Raw genomic sequence first — 25,990 nt, 5'->3', positions numbered from 1 at the left:
GCAAAAATGATATTAAACCCATGATTAACTCACCCCCAAGCTGTCCGAGTTGCATATGTCCATCTTTTTTCAGACAAACACATTTTCGGATATTTTAGAAAATGTTTTCAATCTTTCAGTTAATTAAATGTGAAGTCACAAGGTCTACGTCCTTCAAGTCCAAAAAAAGTGCGTCCATCCTTCACAAATTAAATCCAAATGGCTCCAGGATGATAAACAAAGGTCTTCTGAGGGTTATCTGCACGGTGTTGTTGTAGAAATATCCATATTTAAAACTTTATTAACGTAAATAACTACCTTCCGGTAGCGCCACCATCTTAGACTCCTCTGTATTCAGGAGAGAGTATTAGCATAGTGTACGCACTTTTCTTAGTGACGTATGACAAATTCGGAGGGGGGGGCACAGAGCAACAGCAGAGTAACCTCCGTAGGCTGCGTAAGCTCTCAACCTGAATGCGGACGCGACTAAGATGGCGGCGCTACCGGAAGGTATTTATTTTCGTTAATAAAGTTTTAAATATGGATATTTCTACAACAACACTGCGCGGATTACCCTCAGAAGACCTTTGTTTATCATCCTGGAGCCGTTTGGATTTATTTTGTGAAGGATGGACGCACTTTTTTTGGACTTAAAGGTTGTGGACCCCGTAACTTCACATTTAATTAACTGAAAGATCTAAAACATTTTCTAAAATATCCCAAAATGTGTTTATCTGAAAAAAGATGGACATATGCAACTCGGAGAGCTTGGGGGTGAGTAAATCATGGGATTAATATCATTTTTGGCCGAACTATCCCTTTAATCATGCATAACTTTTTTACAGGCAACATTTCAATGTGTCTACTTGAGTTAAAGAACCATTAACCCTTAACTTGGGGCTTAATTTGTGGTGAAAAAACATTGCATCCCCACTAACACAAAGACTGTATGAGTAAATACGAACAAGCTGTAGAAAATTAAGCATTGCTTAACCACTTACTTCAAGCACAAGGACAGGAAGATCTGTAAACTCCTCGGTGACACTGGCTTGGTACTCGGTCTGAGTGAAAATAGGCGCCTCATCGTTCTGGTTGACGACATTGATGAGAACCATCGTCTGGTTTTCCCATTTTCCATCCGACGCAACCAGACGTAACTCGTATCTCTGCACCTGCTCGTAATCCAGACGTTGGGCAATGAAGATGGTGCCGACCTCCGGCTCAACATCGAAGGCACCCATGGTGTTCCCGGAGGTAATCTGGTAGCGCAGTTTGGCATTGGCACCTGTTTGGGGGATTTGGGAAACGTTAGTGTTGAGCTGGATAAAAAGAGAATGTCAGCATTAATCTGAGCTCATTTGATGAGGATTACACAAAGGATAGGAAAGCGCAAACGCACACAGGCACGACATGACTATGCTTAAATATTGGAATCAACATTGTGCGCGCTACACTCATCAATACATCATTACACAAAGCCCATTTTGATCTTCTGGGTTAGGAGTGGCTTTGAACAAATTAAAAATGATACACCAAGGACTAAATAACCTTTCTCTTCTGTATGAAACCTACCCGGATACCTATTTTTAAGGGGTAGTTCACCCCAAAATGAAAATGTTGGCATCATTTACTAACTTTAATGTTTTTACAAACCTGTAAAAATGTCTTTCGCTTTGTCCGAAACCATCTACTTCCATACTATAGGCAAATATGTATACTATATAGTATGGAAGTAGGCGGTTTCGGATGTATAGTTTGTTTTGAGGATAGTGAATGAAGATATTTTGAGGAATGTTTGTAACCAAATCAATCAGAAGCCCCATTGACTTCCATAATAAGAAAAAAGAATAATATGGAAGTAAATGGGGCTTCTGATTGGTTTGATCTTCCTCCGTGTTTATCAGAACAAATACAGGTTTGTTACAACATGAGAGTAAATGATGACAGATTTCTCATTTTGGGTGAACTATCCCTTTATTATGACACCACAAGTCCTGTTGTTTGGCATCTTTGTATATTGGTTGAAAATAAGAAATCTAAAACCATTTTCTTAGGAGAAAAATAAAAATTTTAAATAACAAAATGCAAAATAATGGATGATCTCCTTATTTATTTGTATTTAATGACTTAATACATTAAGTGACTTTAACTATTTCCCCACCATTGACGAGTTATCCCATCAATTAAGAGAAAACATTTACTTAAAGCTTAATAAGCCATTCATTTATAAGCCGTAAACCAGCTATCCCCACATGTCAGTTTACTTATTCCTGCTCCCCAGCTTGACCCCAACTAAATCTGTTCATCCCTGGTACACAGCGATGGGAGATGGCACTAGTTTTTCTCCAGTTCTGTTCAGCAGTCAGAATCAGATTTGAGACAAACACCATCTGGGCATGATGTGTGAGGATTTCATTACAACGTGTTGTGCTCATCTTGGCTACAGCCGTCACGGTTGTGAAGCGCAATGTGCCGTGACACTCGCTGGGGGAAGAACCGCAGATTTCAACAGAAGCGTCTTTCTTAACATGGCTCCTTCTCTTTAAAGCTCAGGTGCTGACCCAATATACCAAATTACCCAAAATATACCCTTTTCACATTTGGATGCCCCTTTAAAAAAATCCCTGATCTATCCGATCTGCAAAGTCTTGGAGAGCTTGGACTCAGTGAGCTTGAAGAAAGTTCTGCATGTTTTACATATTTCATCTTTGAAATCAGTCTGGGGTTTAATGAACAGCTCAAAGAGGACACCGCTAATCAGCTTTAGGAAACACTTAACAGGACCGTAAAATTCCTCTACTCCCACAAATCAGCTCCTAATTATTCCTATACCCAATTTCCATCCCCTGAGTAATGTAAAATATTACATTTTAATGGCAATCTTATTCATTGTGCCTTCTAAAGCAGGAAGGGGACGTAAGGACATCAAGTTCTGATTTGCATTTCATTTCATGACAGTCGTGAGATATTAGCTGTCGTCCGGCTCTAGACGCTCATCCAGCCATGGCAGGTCAAGTCACCCTTCTCACCTCCACGGCGGTTATACCGTCTCATTGTTAATGAGCTATCAGAAACCTGCACGAATCCATCTCAATGCCCCTGTCTCCTTCACCACGGCCTGCTTGTTGACACGGCTCCACGCCACAACTAATTTGTCATGCGTATGTAACGGACAAAGTCGCGTTGCTGTGAGAGCCTCACGATCCTGCCCGTTTGCTTATGTTGATGGATGAGCCAAGTTGCCATGCTCTGATGGAAATCAGAGCGGGATCAGGTGGAAAAACCACGTCGTTGAGACGTGTGGAGGTGACAGCCTGGAATAATCTAGAGACGGGACGAGAAATGAATAGGTGGGCATACAGCACCTTGGCACTTTACATCGGACAGACAGCTGATTTGTCAAAGCCTGTTGAAGTCAGATTAACTGGAGCAACTATATTGCTGTCACAAGAAACACACAACTGGTTGACCTATAAAAAATATGAAATGCAAAAGCCTCTAAACGCCATCTCTGTCAAAAATGAGATAATGTTATTGACCGAATGCTCTTGACATGTATGATACATTAAAGAGAGAATAAATAAACCATACCAACTTTAACTTCAGAAGTGAAGTAAAATGACAGCAATACTTGTAAACTTTAATTTTATAAACTTACATTAGATGGACAAAATATACAGTTTGTCTAAAAGAGGATGTAATAGCAAAACATAAGTAATTTTTCCTTGATAAATCCAAATGGTAGGTCTTTCTTGCTTAAAACAACTTAAATGTAACTCTATACCCTTTCCTCATTTTGTATACGAGAAGATATGAATATGAAAATTAGTCTCTGCCTCTACTCAATCGCAAAGCCCTGACTCAGATATGAATATGTGAATAAAGAATATGCAAATTAGTCCCCACCTCTACTCAATTGGACCACCTCGGAACATAGATATATATGTACATAGATGCTACATTCGGCAGTTAAAAATAAAATAAAAATAAAATAAAACTTGATATTCACCACAGGGGGACTTTAAAGATGCAATTTGTATAATCCGCGCCACTAGAGGGCGACAGATCAAATCAATAACAATGACGTAGATTAATGACGCTCTGAAGCAGCATAGACTGATGGGATTTGTTGTCTTTAACTCAAACACTGATGGCCATCAATCAGACGGGAACGAGAAATCATGTTACACATGAGGTAAAGTAATCAAGTTTTATAAATGTTTTGTTTGATGACATCGTTTTTTTTCATTATGTAAGGTTTTATGTATTTATATGTATATGTTTATGTTCAAAACGCAATTGTTAGTCATAGATGTTACAATATTAGTCCAATACGATGGTTTAACATAGCACAGAATTAAGTGTTCAGATGAACAAACTTACCATAAAAAAGCAAGTGGCCCGACAGACGCTATTACTGCCGCATTTGTCCACGACACTGTTGTCATGTGGTTTTTACGTCAGTTAAGGCGGTAACAAAGGGTAACGTAGATATTAACGTCATTTACAGGCGACTGCACTGCCCCGTGCCACTGTTTAGGGCAGCAATTTTCTCATAATTTACAAGTAGTTGAAAACATTATAGATATTGTTAGTAATCAGCTGGACAAAATATATAATACGGGACTAGTGGTTTTTGGATATTTTACTGCAAATATCTTACAAATTGTACCTTTAAGTACTCTTGACTTAAAAAACTAGACATTAGTAAGTAGCTTTTTACAACAAGAGCTTACATTTTTAGAAAAACTATATTTTTAAAACACCTTCAGCAGCATTTTAGCAGAATAATTTAAATGCTTTTTTGTTTGACAGACAGTTCAGAATACATGCGGTTAAATGCACTTGTTATTTCCCTTCTTATTTAATCACAGGTAACCCCCTGAGAGTTTTGTAACTAGAAAACATTGCTTTTGTCATTTTTGTGTTTACTTCAAAAGGCCAGAGCTGCATATTCCGATCCACTTAAAAAATCCCAGTTGTTATTCGTCTGGGCCCTCAGATGTGATACATCTTGTGTAAAATCTTTCACGCAAGGGTTTATCTCTATCATTAAAGAGAGCCTGCTACTTATTTAATAATTTTATATAAGACAACAAAGAGCAAACAAATCAAAGAGGCAAACATCAAATAGGGGACCGAAACAGTTACTCCCACATTCACCGCAGAGATTTGCTAACAAGCTCCGCACAAAAGAAGTAAATTTTCCACATAGATTTATTTCGCAATATCTTTTTCAACTCCTCCTCCGTCTGTCAAAAATATCAGTGGGCTGTCGAAAAAAGTCAACAGACAAACAAACAAAACTAAAATAACAAAAGGCACCAACGAAGTCGAGTGACAGAGCCACCAGAATGAGATATTTATACATCTGTGTGATGTGAATTACCCTCGTCCTCGTCATTGGCTGTAACCGTGATGACCACAAAGCCCACTTCCTTGTCTTCCTCCACACTGATCTCGTAGACGGACTGAGAGAACGCTGGAGCGTTGTCGTTTACATCGGTGACGAAAACCCTTACGTAAGCCGTGTCTGTAGGAACACATGAATTTATTCAAGTAAGTGAAAAAAGTGACATCTGTATGAATAATTGATACGGTTAATATATTCTCATAAAAAAATAAAGTTAGGAAATACAATTTATTTATTTAAATGCATTACAGTTCATCACAACACCAGATTTCATATATAATGCATCTTATTCTGTAATAAATTACACTCCTCTATTTATAGGTTAAAATCTAACATATATATAATAATAGTTTACTAAATGTATCAATTAACTGTATCTGTATTATGCATGCTTCAAAGAAAGTGTTACTGAGAAATGATTATCTGTGAAATCGTTAATATAAAACTATGATAAACACCCTAATGACTCTTTAATACTCAGGCCTTATAATATTATATGTGGCCTATATTATACACGAACCCTCCGGGATGCCATTAGTTCTTCATTAGGAGTGACTTATTAAGGGCTTAATGAATGGAGCTCATCTCATTGGCTGGATCGCCTGCTGTGATTGGTGGAGAGGGAAACAGCTCGATTAAGGGGTTAAGAAAACCTGGAAGATGGATCACACCTGTGTTGGGTTGACCCTGTTGACCGGGTCGAGCTGACTCTGAGCTGTCCTGGGACTGGACCTCGATCAAATAGGAACCTTTCTGCTCACGGTCGAAGGTGGCCCTTGTGTGAATGATGCCCGTGTATGAATTAATGCTGAAGAACTGAGAGTCGCCACTTTGGTCTTTCAGAATGATGTAGTTAATCTAGGGTGGAGAAGAATGACAAACTGAATGAGTTTTAGAGAAGACTAAGCATTAAACATGCTAAAGGCCAACATATATTATCACACGTCAACATATGAGACATTAGAAGGCATAAAGAGCTGCTTCACCTGCAGCCTGGTAAGTAAATAAATGCTTTGCTTTAAACAAATGCATCTGTTTTTAAATGTTTTTTTTAAATGCTTCCTCATGGATTTATTGTATATGATGACTCTGTCCCTGTGGATATGGTGAGATGAGAAACATTTTAAAGTAATGCTTAAAAAAACTCATGACGCTGTCTAAGTGCTGAAACGTGCAGAGAGCCGTTTGTAAATTCTTTATCTCCTGTTTGTTACAAATAAAGTAGAGTACAAACCTTTTCTTACATACTTGTAAATAATTTTTTGGTGATATTGGATAGCCATACATTTAAAGCAATTAAAAGCCTGCTTTTTACTTCCATGACTAAAAGAAAACGGGTTTTAAAGGTTTTAATAAAAAAATTAAAATTTCAATACAAGTGAAAAACAACACAATTATTTAACATTAATCTTAAACTGGTGGTCTTCTTCCTCCGCTTAGTTTTTCAGTTTACAAAGTCTGTCATCTAAAAAGGGATTAGACATAGCGCCAGCGCAACTGGCTTTTAAAGGGGATTTAGACTCTCATTGGTTTATTGCATATTACTCCCAAAATACTTCCATTACTCATTAAAGAAATAGGACCAACCCTTTTCTACCATGCGCTCGGCGCACAAACCATTTTTAATGTTGTTAAATTAGCAAAAGTGGATTCGGACACGCCCATTTAGACGTTGCGCTGTGTGCTTTAGACAATGCGCTTAGATTGTTAAAATGGGGCCCATTAAGTCATGACTATTTTGGTATAGATCTTGAGTAAAGGAAGATGATCAGATGGGCCTTACCATGCCATGGAGACCAGAGTCCAAGTCAGAAGCCGAGACCTGTGCCACAGATGTGCCGATCTCTGCTCCTTCTGGCACTGTTGCCTCATATGTAGACGACATGAAGAAAGGAACGTTGTCATTCACATCTGCACACAGTGGAGGATAAAAGGAATTAGAAAAAAAGTATTTGTTTAATTTAGAGATGCACCGATATATCTGCAAATAATCGGTATTGGTTGATAAAAGCAATGTTCCTGTCAATCAACAGAGAACAGGAAAATGCTAAGAATTTAAGCTCTGTTTATAGAAAATGTAAAGAAACAACACTAGACCCGTGGTGTATGGAAATAAACCGTCTCATTCTAAAGTAATAAAACAATACAGTTTATGTAAGGTCTTCATACGCCACTGATAATATAGTTATGTATATTATATTGCATTTCTGTCAATAGATTCTTCTAAAAGTAACACAATGCACCTTTAAGTCAGTGTATGGATTTATGCAGGTTAAAAAGTGTGTGAATTAAGATATCACTGCTTCTAGATTTTCTGCTCTTACAGCTCCTCTCACTTGGGCTTTTGTTTCGCCTTCCGACTATTTCTGTCTCCATTTTCCCATTAGTTAATGCTGATGTGGTCTCAAGTGTCGTTCCTCGCCGCCAAAGCTCTTTACTGTTCCTACCGTTACACACATACACACACCGACCGTCTGTCATGCTTTCATCAGTGCTCTAAATTTTCACATATACTCAATGAAAGCCGAGAAGACTGTTGTGTACAAATGCACGGCGCAGGCTAAATGAGCTATGAAGTAAGAGAAAAACATTAGTGTCAGCGCCTCCAACACAATCAGTCAATCAGATCACACACTGCTGTGCTTCCTTGAAACTGTGCTGCTATGAGATGCTGATTATTAAACTACTGCAAATGTGTTTACCTCTGAGGCCAGAAAGGCAACGTGGAAGTGGTTGTCATGGCATATTTGTAGTGCACTAGAAAGGAGTGTCAACATGAACTATTATCACTGTATCATAATTTCTAAACGCTGTGGTTCTCTTGTTTATCTTGTTGTAAATCATTCAGTAACTGCAAATTATTGCTATATGCATATTGCAACATGCATTTGTGATCTTAAAACTGAAAATTATTTTTGCAGTAACTTTTTATATATAAGCCCTTAAGGTAATGCCCCCTTGTCCCCCAGGTGTAATTGTAGTTCACAAGATGATGATTATATGTCTCACCGGTGATGTTGACATAGACAGTGGTGAAGGAAGCCAGAGGTACAGCCGCCACATTCTGAACCCGCACTCGGAGCGTAAAGAAACGCGTGGTCTCGTAATCCAGATTCTCTGCCACCAGGATAGAGGCGGATCCGTCTCTTCTGTTAGGTTTGATATAAAAACGCACAGGCATGTTGGTCTCAGGAACCTGACCTTCCTCTAGGTTGTATGTCACCCTTGGGTCACCAAGAGGGGAGGTTGCCTTTACAATCTGTTTCGGGGAGAAGACCAGATTGATGAATATGGTTCCTTTTTTACCACTTATACATACATAATGTATACATACATATACATCGCGTTCCAAATTATTATGCACATGCCATTTTTGTTTATTTTTCCAATACAGTCGTTAAGTTTACAAATTTTATTTTACCCTCAACACTTATATGACAGTCTGGATGTTATTCTATTTAAATGAAATAAATATGTCAAAAGATACTTTAAAGGTGCAGTGTGTAGAATTATTTAATGACAGAAATGCAATCTAATATACATAACTAAATTATCAAGGGTGTATAAAGACCTTGCATAATGAACTGTTATGTGTTTATTGACTTAGAATGAACCGTTTTGAATGAACTACATACACCGCGGGCAGGGCCGGCGTCAAGGGGGGGCATTCGCGGGCAGTGCCCCCCCAAACAGGTTGTTGTGTCCCACCTACAAAGTTTTTTATTACTTTAATATATATCAAGAATAATTAAAATAAATTAAACATTAAATGTTTCATGACTTGTAATGTAATCAAATGAGGAAAATATAGTTGATATACGTTTTCTTTAATAAAAATAGACCAGTTTCTCTGATTGGATGTATTGCCGCGTCTCATCCGTCTTACGTCTTCAGAATATTTGTGACTTGATACTAACAACGTGTTTTTTCGCAGCATTTTATGGATCGTGTAAAATATGAATATAAGAACATTTAGAACGAACCAGCACCGCCTGCTTCATCTGACTTCATGCAAACACAGACTGGCTCAAACTCAGAGATTAGAGGTCGAGGTGGAATTTACAAATCTACAGGACACTGTGTTAAGGAAGTTTAATGTTCGTACACGCAGTCTTCAGCTATTTTAAAGGTAAGTTAGCGTTGTTTAAAATTACGTAAGCTTAAATGTGAAGTGTGGCTATAGACCGTTAACAGCATTACGACGTGATTATGGTAAAGCATCTTTTTTCAAGCTAGGACGCGGTGTGCGCTGCGCTATGCGCTGCGATATGAAACCCATTCATTTCAATGGCTTGTGCTGCGCGAGGGCGGTTTGTTGTTGCGTTGAGCAAAGCGCGAGCGCAGCAAAGCTCAGCTTGCGCTCACGCCGCGGTCGAAGTTCAATAGTTTTGCGCATAGTTTGTTGTCTTTTGTACTTTATACGGGAAATGAGCTGACAGTCTGTACCAGTTGTATGAGTGTGTGCTTGCACTGTATTTGTTGTTTTAATGTCTTGTTTTTGCAAGTTATTGTTGCTATAGACCTTTCTCACAACTTCCGTATTTATGAACGGAAATACGCAATCGTCGCAGAAATCTACTTCCTCCGCAGTCAAGGCAATGTAAAAAGCCGTATCTGTTCCATCAATTCCCTGTTGACGGTGAAGTTAGACAGAAGTGGATTCAGGCTATCCGGCGAGACTTATAATGTGTCGTTTTAGTTAAAACAGTTCAGTAACAGTTAGACTCGCTCTCTACTTACCTAGAAATTTATGGACAAATTCTTCATGGAAAAAGCTTTCCTCCATTAGTCGTGTCACATCAGCAAATGTAATATTTGGAAAATCCGTTAACGAAGTTGTGTAGACTCTTTGATCCATTTTAAACTTGCCCGGGTTTATGTTTTTCTAGTGTGTTGACGCTTGACAGGAACTCCGATTACGTATTTCCAGTTACTGTGAGAAAGGTCTATTGCGTGCCCCTCCGTTGGAAGCCAAATGCCCCCCTGTTAGTTATGGTCTGGCGCCGGCTCTGACCGCGGGTCCCTTTACATGGAAGTCACCATTTTGTGCCACCATGTTTTTACAGTAGCCCTAAGCAGACAAACTGCTTTACAGAGCGCTTTTGTCACCAGTTCTGTATTTGTCCTAGACAACATGTTTGTCCTGTGGTGGCTACCGTAGCTTCTCTATGAATTTCGCTGAATGGTGGACTGAGCCGTTGGTTGCAGTTCACTGCTAGATGCCACTAAAATCTACAACTGCACCTTTAATTGCTGGTAAGCAATACATTTAGAATGTCAGATAAACCTCCAATCCACACACCTATTGGTTTGTGTATGTGTGTGTGTAATTTGGTTAAAACTGCTTGGATGTGCTATAATAGCTTATAAGATATTTTACCTTCCCTTTAAAGAGGCATTAGGGACCAAGTACAAGATTAAGACATGCATAGCTATTTACAAACAAACGTGGTGATTAGCATTATTTGTGCAAGAGCATTAGAAATCAGCAGAACCATCGGTCAACCGCCTGCTGACTACAGCGTTTGAATATATTAGGCACGGTTCGTCTACAATCCATCCAATAGTTCATTTCCTATTGAACTGGCATTGGCATATACAGTATGGAGTAACTTTCTGCAGCAGTACATTCTTTTCATTCAACTATATTTATGTCTACTTCGATTATAAAGATCACACACACACACAATCAAGAGAGAGACTTTAGTGAAGAATAAACAGAGAAGAAAGTCCAGGCCGTGATGACATTAAGTTGACATCAGAGTAAGTTACTGTGTTATTTTCCTACACTGTGCAACCTGGAACTCTACTGCCACATCCTGAAAGTCAACATTCATTTGGTGGTCATCCAAAAGCATGTGCAATTGACTTGGATACAAGACATACAGCCGATTTGGGCTTGGAAAATCCAATATTGCAGCTGGAAGATGTCTGTGAGGGAAACTCTGAGCATTTTAATGCACCGAAACACATTTAATCCAAAACGCTATCAACCAAATGACATTGTAAAGCAAACAAGACATTCCAATGACAATACGGCCAACAACACAGTCAAATAACAAGTCCTGGACCATGTATGGTAGTCCAATAGAGTAATGAAAACTTGGCAAACAGAATGTATTATAAAACTCAGACGTTAAAGATAAAAGATAGAAACGCAAAATAATATGGACAAGACAGAAAGGGAGAGAGAGAAAGAAACATGGACATTAAATCAATACGGCCCATCATTCTGAAAGCATTCCCGACCACCGCAACACAGAAAACATGCTCCTTAAAAGCTCTGTGGTTTTGCTTCCTGCTTTTATGAGCTGGTTTTGTCGTCCCTTATGTGTTCCCCATCAGAAATGATCCATTTAGTCACCCAACATGCTACAGTCACTTTGACACATCTCCACAAACTTTCTTGAGCTACATTATGCTAACAGGTTTACCAAATCTAATGCAAATTTTAGAATCTGTTTGTGCATTGTATCAGTCATTTAAGTCATCTATCATTTAAAGAAAGCAACTGTTTGGCAGCTGGGAATGACCATTAACTCTTTCTTCGCCATTGACGAGATATCTCGTCAATCAAGAGAAAACGCTTCCCCGCCAATGACGAGTTTTTCCGGCTTTCCGCAATACCGCTATTATCCACTAGGTGGCCGCAACTTTTTAAACCCAGAAGTATTGCCCTATGGCAAGCTGCTGCATGTCCGTGTCTGTTTTAAAGATCGCTCTGAATGGGATCTCTATGAAAAGTCCGTCACAAAAATGGAATTATCTTTGCTTTTTGCTCAAAATGTGGTGTTTTTGCAGAAACCTACCCATATTCAAAAGCTGATTACAAAAGAACTACTGATGGTGGGATGAAACGTTTTTTTTTTTGTTTGAAAGCAGAGGGTCTGTTCTTTCATTTGGTATATTGTATGTTTATATATTTGAAGAAGAACATTTTCTGGAAGACATTAAACTTTTGTGAAAATCATGAAAAACGCTGGCGCTGGCTGGCAACTTTTGAAAGAGTTAAAGGTGGGGTGCACGATCTATGAAAGGCAATGTTGACATTTGAAATCACCTTAACAAACACGCCCCTACCCCAATAGAATCTGGACTTTCTTTTTATAGACTCGCCCCACACATTCACAACCCAAGGAACAATAGAGACAGAGCGCAGCGCGTCATAACCTGAAAACCACGCCCACCGGGGGGGGGAAACAATCCAACCGTCTGCATTGACTTTGTATTGCGAGTGGCTGCCTCCTGGTCATTTCTGGCTTATAACAAAAAACCGAATAATGCCTAAAAGCTGCTGTGTGACAATATGTACAGCTAACAAGCCAAAGAACCCAGAAATAAGTTTTTATAAGCTGTCGACCTCAAAAAACTAGCGTTTAAAGACACAAAAGTGGAAAACAGGCAACTTTTCATAGTACTCCTATTAGTAGAACTGCGTCCACTAGGGGGAAATGTAGTCGGCGATTCACTTTTTTCTCCTTAAAGGTTAGGTTTTACTGCTCGACAGCTTATAAAAACTTATTTCTGTTTTTTTTTTTTTTTTGCTTGTTAGCTGTACACATTGTCACACAGCAGCTTTTAGGCATTATTCGGTTTTTTGTTATAAGCCAGAAATGACAAGGAGGCAGCCTCTCGCAATACAAAGTCAATGGAGACGGTTGGATTGTTTTCCCCCCCGATGGGCGTGTTTTTCAAATTTGCATAACTGCGCTCTGTCTCTATGTCAGTTAGTAGACACGCCCCTTACTGCTGATTGGCTACAAGTGTGTTTTGGTACTCGGCCCAACTCCCAAAGTGTTTTTCAAAAAATCATGCACACTGCCTTTAAGCAACACTTACTGTATAACAGTATGAGTTATACAAATGTATACCAAAGGCTGTCGAATGCTTTATTCTGATTGGTTGAGAAATGTCCCATGGGTATGCATTATTTTTCGATAAACGCACACCTGACCTGTCAAATGTCTAAAAAAATAACAATCAAAGCAATTAATTAGCAATGTCTGTGTTAACCGTGGTATAAGCGGAATAATTGACTCCAGTCCTTTGAATTATTTGAAAATAACTACACTTCGCCGTGTGCCGCATTACCACCTTATTATTTTTCAAATAATTCAATGGCCCATCATTAATTATTCATTACAAATTATGCATGGTTACCAAAGTGTAAAATTAGCATTTATGCACTCACTCAGTACTGAACAAAATAAGTAATTTTGATAAATGATGGTAACCACAAAGTTGACAGTACCCAATGACTTCCTTAGTAGGAAAAACAAATACTATAGAAGTAGGTACTTTATTTAATTCACAGTACAAGATTTTAGACCAAGGCATGGTTTCATAACTCCAAACAAGACACTTAAACCACTGGCCAAGGGACAAGTTTTATTTCTCTGGACATCTATTTTAGAGATGTCTATCACACTAAAAGCCACATTTAACAGATCCTGTAACCTTTAAGTTCCCAGCCTTTTTCTTCATCATCACCCCATTCATTTGATTAAACCCACACATGGATTTCAACTATTCATAATTCACAAAGTGAACCCTATAGAACTAAATCCAATAACGCCTCGAAAAAATACAAATTTGGCCAACTTGCGCAACCCAACCGGTTTAATCTTCCCCCCGAGTGTTTATTAGCTCGTGTCTCTCAGGCTTGAAGAGAATAGCGTTCTCATTATCCAGACGAACACGAACAAGACCCTTTAAATTACATCCTCAAGGTTGCAATTACTGCTTTTGAAAATGTGTTAATTAGCATTCCTTGAGATAATACCACAATGAGCTACTGATATTTACATTTTTAATTAGGTAGACAGAGAGATGGATAGACAGACAGATGAAGGAGAAAAGCGTGGGGTGGTGGGGGTGAGCGGACTAGGAATGAATAGGAGCACTCGACGCACAACAAGGCTACTAAGTGTTGCTAATGAATGCATTATACTGTTTAACAAGCCTAATTTGTATTTAGAGTTCTGAGGATGAATTAGCATGAACCCTCCCAATGCACAGAACACATTTGAACAGGCATTTGCTACAGTGATTTCACATCGGGGAGTTAATACTGTACTTTGAGGAAGTGGTGGGAGTGTTGAAGAGAAAGACAGATCCACTGTAATTCTTGTAAAGTGCTTTGTTTTCCAAGTTATATTAGCAGGAACATCAGCGTTAAGGTGCTGGTGTGGGCGTCAGAGGGAGGGAAGACAAAGAAAGGAAGGGAGCGAGAGAGAGAAAGTTTTGTTAAGGTATGTACCGTTAAAGTTCCCATGAAATCAAAACGACATTTTTTTTTTATGTAATATTGCATTACTTATTAAAGACGTTTTCAGCAGTAACAACGGCTTTCGTGGAACAAACGTAACTTCCGATAAACTTCGCAAAGAATCAATAACAATAGAGTCTTTTAAGAGTAGTTTATTTCTAATAACAAGCTAAATAAAAAAAAGGTGGTTACCTTAATTAAAAAAATAGCTAAAGCGTATCAAAAACGACACTGAGCTAACGTTACTGTGTAAAATGTGTACTATATAATGTATACAATCTTAACTACAGGGCGGAAGTTAAGTTTCACAATTGCGTCCGATGAAGCCGTCTATAAAACATTTGTTAGCAAAAATTCATCTGCCCTCATTTGACTTTAAATATGTCACTATATGGAAGCCGATCACGACTTTCTGTCTAGAAATTCCATCTATTTAAAAGGAGGTATAATGTACAGGAAAGTGCAAAGGAGACATGGGTGACAAAAAGCAGTTGTAAAAAAAAGCAGTGGAGAAATATGAAAGTGTATGGAATCTCCATATTGGACGGGGGGCTTAAAAGCTCAGAGGAACAACACTTATCTTGTTTTCTAAGTGAGGAGACATTGAAGGTGACCTACAGGTACATCTCCATTAGTAGAGCAATAAGAATGGGCAGGAACTCACAGATCCGCTCTGACACATTGCCCTCAGGACAGTAAACACAGTTTTTATACACATATATACACCCAGATATGCAACAACACAACTATGAACTGAACAGCTGAGACTGAAACACAAAAATAGAGCTTGTCTGATTCATTTCCTGATGAAATTTCATGGTGGACATGGAAAACATGAATAGGCTGGTACGGTGTCATACTTGTTGGTCGAGCAGCGTATCAAACATTAATGATGTTTAGATAGGCAATCAGCATACCCATAAGAAAAATCTCAGATGATATCACTTTAATATCTCAGATATTTCACATCAAAGAGATTAAATGGTCTCCTACATCTCAGATATTTCCACAATTTTCTCTATTAGTGTTTAAAAAGACACCATAACAATGTCACAAACTTAGCTCAGATTTGCCAAGTCAGAAATCAAAAGTTAATATTACGAAGATTAATAATAATAAAAAGCATATCGTAAATTTTTTGCGTGATAAATATATAAGCTTGTATGAAAATACCATGCGAAAATTAAATGCAAAAGTAAACTTTTTTTTACAAGACGTAAGTCAGTGTGTTTTGGAAGTTTTGTATTTCATTTTATCATTGTCACGGTAAATGATTGTGTTAGTGAGTCACTGGGTGGTTTAACCTGAGATAGGCTCTTTAAAACGAGATTATTTTACTTAATCACTTAAAGGGATACTCCAGCCAAATATCAAAATTACCCCATGATTTACTCACCCTCAAGCAATCCGAAATACATATGTTCCTCATCTTTTAGACAAGCACATTTGGGGCCCTATTTTAACGATTTGAAACGCAAGTGCGAAGCGCAACGCGCAAGTGAGTTTGTGGCCGGATCTTGGGCGCTGTTGCTATTTTCCCGGCGTGAGAAATAACTCTTGCGCCGGGTGCAAATCAATAAGGGGTTGGTCTGAAGTAGGTTCATTATTCATAGGTGTGGTTTGGGCGTAACGTCAAATAAGCCAATCAGAACGTCATCCAACATTCCCTTTAAACGCAAGGGCGCAAGTTCCATGGCGGGTTGCTATTATTATGACGGATTTACTAGGCGTACGCCAGGAACGGTTCACAGCCGAGGAGACTCACGTTCTTGTAGGAGCAGTCAAAGACAGAGAAGTTGTTTTGTATGGGGATAGGAGAAACCCGCCCAAATCAGTGTCGGTTAAACAGGCGTGAGAGGAAATAGCCACAGTCTCATCAGCTGGCATCCCCATCGTTGCGCCAAGCGCTACAATGATGTCAGGAGACGGGGGAATCCCAAGCTTGCCAGCATAAATCGGGCACGCCGTGTAACGGGAGGTGGATCTGCCTCTACACAGATCTGCGTCCACCCTCACCGCTGAAAGGGTTTGGGGGCTTTGAAATCGGACCCAAGAAACACAAGCAACGTCCAACCCCAAAGTACTCTTACAAATCAAGTTCATATAAATTAAGGTTTCTTATGAAAACATTTTAATTATTATTTACATAAAATAAACGTAATACAGCCACACAACAAACTTATGAAAATATTTTAATCGTTATTTGCATGAGAATTTTTTAACGCAGCCACACAATAAATAAAAACTATCACCACAATGCTCACCACTATGATTCCCCTTATCTCGTATATTAATATTTTTAAGTGTAACAATTTATGATTTGCAAAAATAACTGTTGCATCTGTGTAGATTAGATGCAAAGTGTATGGGCGTTGTGCACGCTATACATTATGGTCAAGCATGCGCCCTTAAAATAGCATAATGAACAACGCGCAACTGACTTTAAACTTGTTTTTTCTGGTCAGTGGCGCAATTATTTTTTGAAACTGCAAAATAGCATCAGGGATGGTTTGCGCCGGAACACGCCTCTTTTTTTGTGCTGAACCGCCCAGGGAGTGCAAGTTCATTCCCTAGTTTGCCGACGTGCGTCTGTGGAGGGAAAAACCCGCTGTGCGCCGGTGCAAAATACGAATGATACATGCGTCACTGACAAAGTCAATTGCGCTGGGTGCAAGATAGGGCCCTTGGAGTTATTGTATTAAGTTAATATTAAGTTAATAACGATAGAGAACAGTGATCAGGGAACCACTTCTGACTTTAAACCCCCAAAAAGTGCATTCATCTTTCACAGAGGTAATCCACAAGGCACCAATGGGTTAATCTCATTTTTATTTAAGGTCTTATGCGGGTAATCAATGCGATTGAAGGAGAAAAATGTTTAACTTTATAAACTGTAATAACTAGCTTCAGATAATGGTGCCATCTTGGACTCACACGAAACACGTGAGAGTTTTAGCGTAGTAAATGCTCGTTGCCATGGGTACGTTGCGCAGTGACACTTGTGAATCTATACCGGAAGCTAGTTATTATAGTTTATAATATAGATATTTTTCTTTCAATATCCCATCGATTACCCGCAAACAACCTTTTTTTAACCCCTTGGAGTCGTGTGGATTACTTCTATGAAGGACGGATTCACTTTTTTGGACTTTAAAGTCAGAAGTTAACTCCAAATGTGTTCATTTGAAAGATGATGAGCAAATCATGGGGTAATTTAGTATCGGACTATCGCTTTATTTGAACAATTGTTTAATTTGTATCTATTTTTATTGTTCCTCAGCAATTTTAGTAAAACCAATTGAGACTAAGTTGATTCTTACTACAACTGAAAACTCGATCAAATCCCCCAAGCTATATAAGAGCAAACTCTAAGCAATAATATTTTGCTCTACAATCCTACTTGAGGACACCAGAATAACAACATCCAAAATACAACATGCTGATTTTCAGCTGGGTAGTTCTTTATACAAGCACTAAATACTGACATACAAGACCAAACTAAGTCAATAAGAAATTCTTGTCTTTGGACAGGCAACAGTTATAAACAAGACATAAATCTCCTGTCTTAACAGAGGCCAAAAATCTAAACAAAACAGATGAAACAGACAGCAAAAGACAAAACCACATATATGCTTTATAACTTTAAGTACAATTAAGCTACACATTTTATGTGTTTGTGCTTTCACTCAGAATCAAACCCATGTCCTTTGCACTACTTGTGCCAGGCTTTACCAGTTGAACTATACAAAAAGACAAGGCGGGAAGAGAGCTGTACTGCTCAAAAACAGGCCAATCCTCCATGTAAAAATGGTAAGATTGGTAATGGCACTCCCAGCAAAATGAGCAAAGCCTGAGGTGCCATAAAATTAGCAATAATTAGATATCATCTCATTATACAGCAATGGCATCAGAAAAAAATAAGCTGATCAAAGATGCCTTGCGGTGGCTCTTATTTGGTGGCTGTCATAAAAACATGCTGCAATGCGGTCAGGATGGAAATGGTAATAACTTTATACAAAAGAAGTCTAACACTGATAGACTCACCAAGGTTACAGGACATTCTGGCCTTTCATCGAAAAATGAAATGAAAAATGACTGATAGCTTCTTATTCTTCTTAAACAAAATAATTGAAGTAACCATGACCGAGGTCACCAAGATCTGGACCTCTGTAAATATTTCATGTTTAAAAATAAAGTTTCATTTTCTCTTGGCATCGTATATAACGATGCCACTACGCATTTACGTGAGGTCACGCTGGCGCATCACAGGACCGGACCTAGACAAGAAGTTGTGGTTTAAAAGTGCATATTTTTTATTTTTCTTGTCAAAAATGACAATCGTTTCGCTAGATAAGACCCTTATGCCTCGTTTGGGATCGTTTATAGTCCTTTGAAACTCTGTTGAAAAAAACTGTTAAGTGTTATGTTAAGTATTAAGTGTTGGGCTCTATTAAAGTCCATTAAAATGAGAAAAATCCTGCAATATTTTCCTCAAAAAACAATTTCTTCTCGACTGAACAAAGAAAGACATCAACATTTTGGATGACATGGTGGTAAGTAAATTTTCTGGATTTTTTCAGGTGATCGAGGACGCAACTTTACTTCATAATTACACTAGACATGAGCAAAGTGAACCCATTATAATCAGTGATGCTGTCTATAACCAACACAACCGATGTGACAAACGCAAAAAGAATCCACACACAAACAGTGCTCATCACATGAAGCACACAGGATAATTGGCTCACAATTAATATTAATAGTGCATGGCATTAGCATATGTTGCTAAGCAACTGACAGCCAATTCTATGTAACATAAAAATACACTACAGACAACAAACAGACATACTGAGAAAATAAATAATTGATTTACTTTTAATAGTACTTTCCATTTCAGAAAAATCTTCTTGCATTGTTCGTCACAATGCATTTTGGGATTTCCTTATTTATGAAGGATATATTTTCCTTATATATGACATAATTGCTAAATTGTTTTGGTGCAGCATTAATGTGAAAAGTATGATGCCCTAAATGTTTAAATAGGCAGCACACCAGTCTTTGGAAAACAGCTCATAACTAAAAGGGTTTGTTTATGTATTGTATTTTCAACCAAGAATAAATTAGGGCTGCTTAATGATCGCAACTAATCGTTTGCAGAAAAGTTTTTGTTTACATAATATATGTGGGTGTACTCTGTATAATAATTATGTATAAATAAAAACATACACATACGTGTATTATTTTAGAAACGTATAAACCCTCCAGTCCAGCTTTCTGCAAACAGGTTAACAAAACTGACTAGCGAAGCATTTCGCACATTTAAAACGACATTGAATCCACTCTTTACAAGCTAGCGGGAAAGCAGGAATTTTAAGATCAAACATTCCACCTAAGCCTTTTTTACATCCCGTGGCAAAGTGAAGAGAAGTCCTGCCACAGTTTGAGCCACTAATACAGATGTGGAAATTTGTACAGATTGCAGAATGGCTGGCAGCAGCCGGTGAAGGCCGCTGATGTCAGGGAAACGCAGTGACTCTGGCAGAACTCCTCTTGGCGCACTTTACCGATAAATCTGCTGTATGCGAAAAAAACGGGCACAGGGGGCTGGCCTTTTTGCCCCTTTTGAATGAATTAGAAGAGAACGTTCAGACAAGCAGTCTGCTCGAGTTTGCTGGACAGATGAGGTTGTTTGCGGATGTTGATCTCTGTGGGTACAAGCTCCCAGACGAATGTAAAATGTGACAGCGAATGAAACAGGCTGAAATGGAAATAAGACGAGGGCTAAATAAGATGTGACAAGCCCCTGCGATAAGAAACCTCATCACTTTACCTTTGCCTATCAACAGCACAACCAGCAGAAACCATAGTGGCTGTTTCAAAGATAACTACATAAGTAAATATAATATAATTAATAATATTTTTGAAATACAACACAAAAATTATATAGTTATATTTTTTGGCCATTTTGCCTTTATTTTGGCAGTGATTGAGGAGAGGACAGGAAAGTACAGGGAAAAGAGAGGGGTACGGGATCGGCAAATGGCCACAAGCCAGGAATCGATCCCTGGTTGCCGAAAGTGCGAAAGCACCACGTCGGAGCGCTGCCCACTACACCATCGGCTCCAACAAGATGTAATTTATGCATACATTACAGTTTATTACACATGGTATGTGTTTATTTCAAACTGGTCCAGCATTCTGATTGGCTACCAATTTGGTAGCCAATTTTTTTAATGATTTTTGACATGCACAGTATGATTCTTAAGGGTCTCACCACTATCTTGGTATCGCGTGGCGTGTTCTCTGGGATGGTGACCCAGTACTCTGCTTGTTCCCATTGCGGGGGCTGGTTGTGCACGTTGGTGATGATGACAGTGAGGTCGACCGAACTACTCCGATTCCCTCCGTCTGTAGCGATGATCTGCTGGCTGATCCGTGAGGTCTGTCAGAACAACAGGAAAGTGATATAATCCACCCCAGGGGCTTTCAATACATTATCATATCAGCACACTTTGAAATGATACAGGTTGTCATTTATGTGATGACAGATATTAGAGATGAGGGACTCCCTTGAGATTTTCACTTAAAGAACCTGTCTATTATTTATTGGACATGGGCAGTCCTTCCAGAAAAACGCAGACATTTTTTGTGATTGTTGCAGGTACTGTAAAAATCCTTGATCTTGCAGCACGTTTTCTTCAAAAATGCGATGGAATATGCGGGATATTTATGCAATTTTATGCGATGAAATTGCGGGAACTTGCCAAAATTGCGAGAACTTGCAAAACTGTTTGCAGCTTTTGATTGATGTTCACTTTGCGTGTTTACGTCACTTCCTAACATTCCCATGCGGACATGGCTGTGCATGTGTGAAGTAAATGCAACATTTTCAACTTTCCGCTAAGATATATATGACTTTTTGCTACGAAAATGCGGGGATTATGAAATCTTGCAAGCCCGCATATTTTGCAAGCAGAAATCTGCAATTTATGTGGCAAAAATGCGGCGTATTTGAAAAATGCGGCCCCCGCATAAATACTGTATGTGGACTTTGGCTGATAATGCAATGAATCATGCGATCGCATAATCACGTTTTTGTGCAGGGACTGATTTGGCATCCAAGATATTGTACAGAACATCAGCTTGTGTTAGAGATTGTGTTGTGCTCTTTTTAAAATATTTTTATATTGTACGATCTCGCAAAAGAGAGAAAGAGAGAGAGAATAGGTCACAGCAGGAGACCAGTTTAAGTTGTATATTTGAAGACAAGTGAGTTAAACGTGGGTGACATTTTCAGGCATTCCACTCTGGTAGATGTCAAGTAGGGTGACAAGAGTGGCTAATGAAACTCATGGGCCGGACTGGGCCAGATCCACAAGCATCTTAAAGGCGGGGTGCATGATCTCTGAAAGCCAATGTTGACATTTGAAATCACTTTTTCTGGAGCTTCTTTTGATAGACACATACGCAACCCAGGCAACGATGTCATTTGGTGGACACGCCCCTTACTGCTGATTGGCTACAAGTGTGTTTTAGTAGTCGGCCTGACTCCCTTTTCCAAATAGTTTTTCAAAAATCTGTGATAATTATTCTGAGAGAAAAATGTGACCATGACCGGTTTCTGGGAAAATTAGACAGAACGTTGCTAAATGCATCTGAATCCATCATTGTTAAGGGCGCTGAAAACATGTTAAAAGCCTGATAGTACTGGATTTGAACTCTGCGTTAATAAATCCCTCCCTGGTGCTTTACCTGAAGACTGACTCTGCTAATGGCTCTATAAACAGAATGCAGCAAATCTGAGCGGCTGTAATTGCTAATAAAACCAGGAGACTGTTTTTCTGCCTGTTTTTAGCTCAGTATGTGCACAGAACATTTTTAATGTCAAATCAACCCCCAACCTGCTCGAGGCCTACACTATAAATCCAGCATTGAAATGACACAGACAGGCACTCGTGGGCAAAAAAGTAAAGGCAGTGGCATTTCAAACACACACAGGAACACTAAACAATAGGAACATATTTATATTATATTATATTATATTATATTATATTATATTATATTATTATAAAGCACTACACTACACTACATTATACATAACCTTATGCCCTGCTAATGCAAGACTCTACCAAGGATAGGGATGGGCTCGAGTATCCGAACGTGGCATTGATGATCGACGAAAACGATGATCATGTGGGTTTATTTATTTATTTATTTATTTTTTGTGGTTATGACGGCATTTGGATGTCTGGTTAGCATTACAAGTGCATGTGGTAGTAAAGACTGGGTGCGTGTTTGACGTTGTGTTGAGCTATGCAGACCGGCGTATGACATCAGTAACTTATTTTAAGTCTTGTATTTTGTGCAGATATATGCAAGTTGAATAATAAATTTATGTTGAAAATAAGGCTTAATATTATGAAGAGTGCATCATATAGAAATCGCATCAGTTTGTGTTTATTAACCCTTTAGTTTCACTTTATCACACAGCTTTTCCTGTTAGAGGTTTCTCTTAAAAACATTTAATTCATTAATAATCTAGTATGTGTAAATTTTTCTGTAATAATTAAGTTTTATTTGAGTGTTTTTAAATTTTTCATTTTAACCATGACGTATAAGCCCCGCCCCTTTGATTGCCCCGCCCCCAGTTAATCGAATACTCGTTTTTCAGACCTATGGATTAATCGAAATGAAAAAATGACATAAATGCACATCCCTATAGGAATATATAATGTACAGCTCTTCTAGTCCTATCAGTTTTAAATTATTAATTAAGTAAATTATTTGATTATTATGCATGAATATATTGTAAGGCTTTAGAAGAAATGTGTTGTATCTTAGGATTAGGTGCACTTTGAAAACAATACAAGGTATATGATGATATGGCTGCATTTAAAGGGTAAATATAATAAAAATCTGACTTTTTCCATGTTTAAGTGCTATAATTGGGTCCCCAGTGCTTTTACCTACCTATAAAATGTGGAAAAGATCAACCCAGAATCATAGTATTGGTAAACCAATCTCTGCAAGCATGTAAAAAATAGGCCACTGAATTTTGGCTCTCCCTGTGATGTCAGAAGGGGATAAGACCGCCCCTTAATCTGCACTATCCAACCACAGCACTGCCATTTAGTGTAGAGATCAGCTCATTTGCATTTAAAAGGACACACCCCAAAAATGCACATTTTTGCTCATAATAAATTATCTATATGGTATTTTGAGCTAAAACTTCACACTCGTACTCTGGGGACACCAAAGATTTTTTCACATCTTAAAAAAGCCTTGTCAAATGTCTCCTTTAAAAAGTATTAATAGCTAAATATGTATGTGGGTTTCTGGTCATTTCTACCTGTGAGATGGGATGGTTGACGTAGATCCATCCTGTGCTCGGGTTAATATGAAAGTAGGCTGGGTTCTGTTGGGAGAGAGAGTAAGTGATGACCGCATTTGTCCCCTGATCGTCATCATGAGCGGGTGCCCTCAGGAAGCTGGTGCCAACTGGCGTGTCTTCTCGCAGGAAGTCTGTAAACATGTTAAAGTGGGCATCAACAAATACAAATAACAAGAAATGCCTGATGCTATTAAAAACTACGTGCAGTGAAAGAGCAACGATGCGTGTCCCAGAAACCCTTCAATCTCTGTCTTTAATTCTTAATGAGCTTCCTCAGTAACACATTTAAAGCAATGAAAAAACTTGCAATACTCATATTTGCGAATGTCATAAACAAACATGAAGCCCAGCAGATTTCTCACAGTTGCAGCGAGTTTTCAAAGACTGCACCCGATTGCAAAATGATTAGTGATGTGTTCATAAAGTCGCATTGAGCACATTAAAGCTCACCTTGCTCAGACTGCCATGCATTTTTAATATTGAGGTTTAATGTGTATTGACTCGGAAATCCTGGACTTTGGAATTCGTTAAACTTGCAAAATTCTTACTGCCCCTAAGTGCAATGTTAAAGGTTCATGTATAAATGTTTAAAGAGTCTACAGCTAAAACCAGAGCTGGGGTCCTGTCATGAACTTCTAGTACTGTTAAATGTACTAATGAACAGAAGAACAGATCCTGAATCTATGGCGCATGACAGCATTAGGAGGATGTAGCAATACTGAAAAGTGATTCAAAATTGCTTTTTCTTTCTTATTCTACATACATCAAATACTTTTCTTCAAGAATAATTTCATAAGGTAACACCCCATGGAGTCAGAAATCCAAATTTAGGTGTATTAGTTATGTTATTAGTTTATTTATATGCTATATGCAATCTATAGGCTAAAACTCAAATAAGGTAGTTCAAACTTGTACCTTTGTAAGCTTTTTAGTGATTCTTACATTGATAGCGACTGTTCTCAAACTTTGGGTCATTGTCGTTCTGGTCAGCAATGAGGACGGTGATCTGGCAGATGCCGATGAGGGGTTCCTGAGCTTGATCTGTAGCTGTGACTGAAAGTGTATACTCTCTTTGTCTCTCCCGGTCAAAACTTACCAATGTACTGATCACACCTGTGCAGCACACAGTACAATTAATTCATTTACAGCCTTTAATTCAATGCAATTTATCCATTGTTAACCATTTATAAAGAAATGTGTTAAAACCACTTTTTTCACACATTATTATTACAACTGATTTATTAAAAAACGAATTGTATGTTTTTACAATGTCTTGTGTTTTATGAATGTGGTCCATTGACTAGAAAAAATATGGAAGTAATTTGACTCCATCAGTTTGTGGTAATCAAGAATGATCTGCTCCAAAAGTAAGTGTGCACCTGTGTCCGGGTTGATTGTGAACCCTGGTGAGGCTCCGTCCCTCTGCATGATCCCATACTTCACCTCCCCATTGACTCCGGTGTCAGCGTCGTGCGCCTGCACGTGCAGGACGAAAGTGCCAGCGGGCTGATTCTCCAGGACCACCGCATTCACACTATAGTTATGGCACTATAAGGTTAACAAAAGCAAATTAGAGTTTAGAAATGTACAACAATTTACACACAGAAATACAAGCAGTTTGGTCATGGGTGTGATTCTCACCAGCCATAAAAACTGATAATATGACAACTTTTTCTAAAACGGCATGTTTTAGCAAATGCTTTTCATATCAAGCAACTTACAGTTCACATTTTGGTATAATAAATTATATTAAAATAAAATTATAAAGTTTTATTTGATAGTAATACATGCTGCTTTGATATAACGTCGTGCGGTACAGTACAGAAAACCATAAACTGTCAAAAAATGGTCCCTAGCTGTCAATGTGGTGGTTACTCTTTAAAAAGTACACCATTGCACCTACAGTATAGAGTTCATATTAGTACATCAGAGGTACATA

The 25,990-nt window shown here is 38.4% G+C and overlaps 1 protein-coding gene across 1 annotated transcript in view; it reads right to left on the bottom strand.

The window, feature by feature from the left end:
- Positions 1–25,990, bottom strand: part of LOC135789018 (neural-cadherin) — a 144,405-nt gene that overhangs the window by 21,208 nt on the left and 97,207 nt on the right. The window contains exons 9-17 of the mRNA XM_065298585.2: positions 25,431–25,599; positions 24,994–25,164; positions 24,010–24,182; positions 20,935–21,102; positions 8,402–8,651; positions 7,176–7,303; positions 6,064–6,250; positions 5,369–5,512; positions 981–1,264 (exon numbers count right to left, since the gene is read on the bottom strand). Of these exons, the coding sequence (XP_065154657.1) occupies positions 981–1,264; positions 5,369–5,512; positions 6,064–6,250; positions 7,176–7,303; positions 8,402–8,651; positions 20,935–21,102; positions 24,010–24,182; positions 24,994–25,164; positions 25,431–25,599 (1,674 nt within the window). The remainder of the gene's footprint in view (positions 1–980; positions 1,265–5,368; positions 5,513–6,063; positions 6,251–7,175; positions 7,304–8,401; positions 8,652–20,934; positions 21,103–24,009; positions 24,183–24,993; positions 25,165–25,430; positions 25,600–25,990) is intronic.

This window comes from Paramisgurnus dabryanus, chromosome 13 (genome assembly GCF_030506205.2).
Source record: "Paramisgurnus dabryanus chromosome 13, PD_genome_1.1, whole genome shotgun sequence".
In the NCBI taxonomy this organism is placed as follows: domain Eukaryota; kingdom Metazoa; phylum Chordata; class Actinopteri; order Cypriniformes; family Cobitidae; genus Paramisgurnus; species Paramisgurnus dabryanus.
Note: the sequence above shows the minus strand (reverse complement) of the source record. Positions and strands in the feature narration are given on the sequence as shown.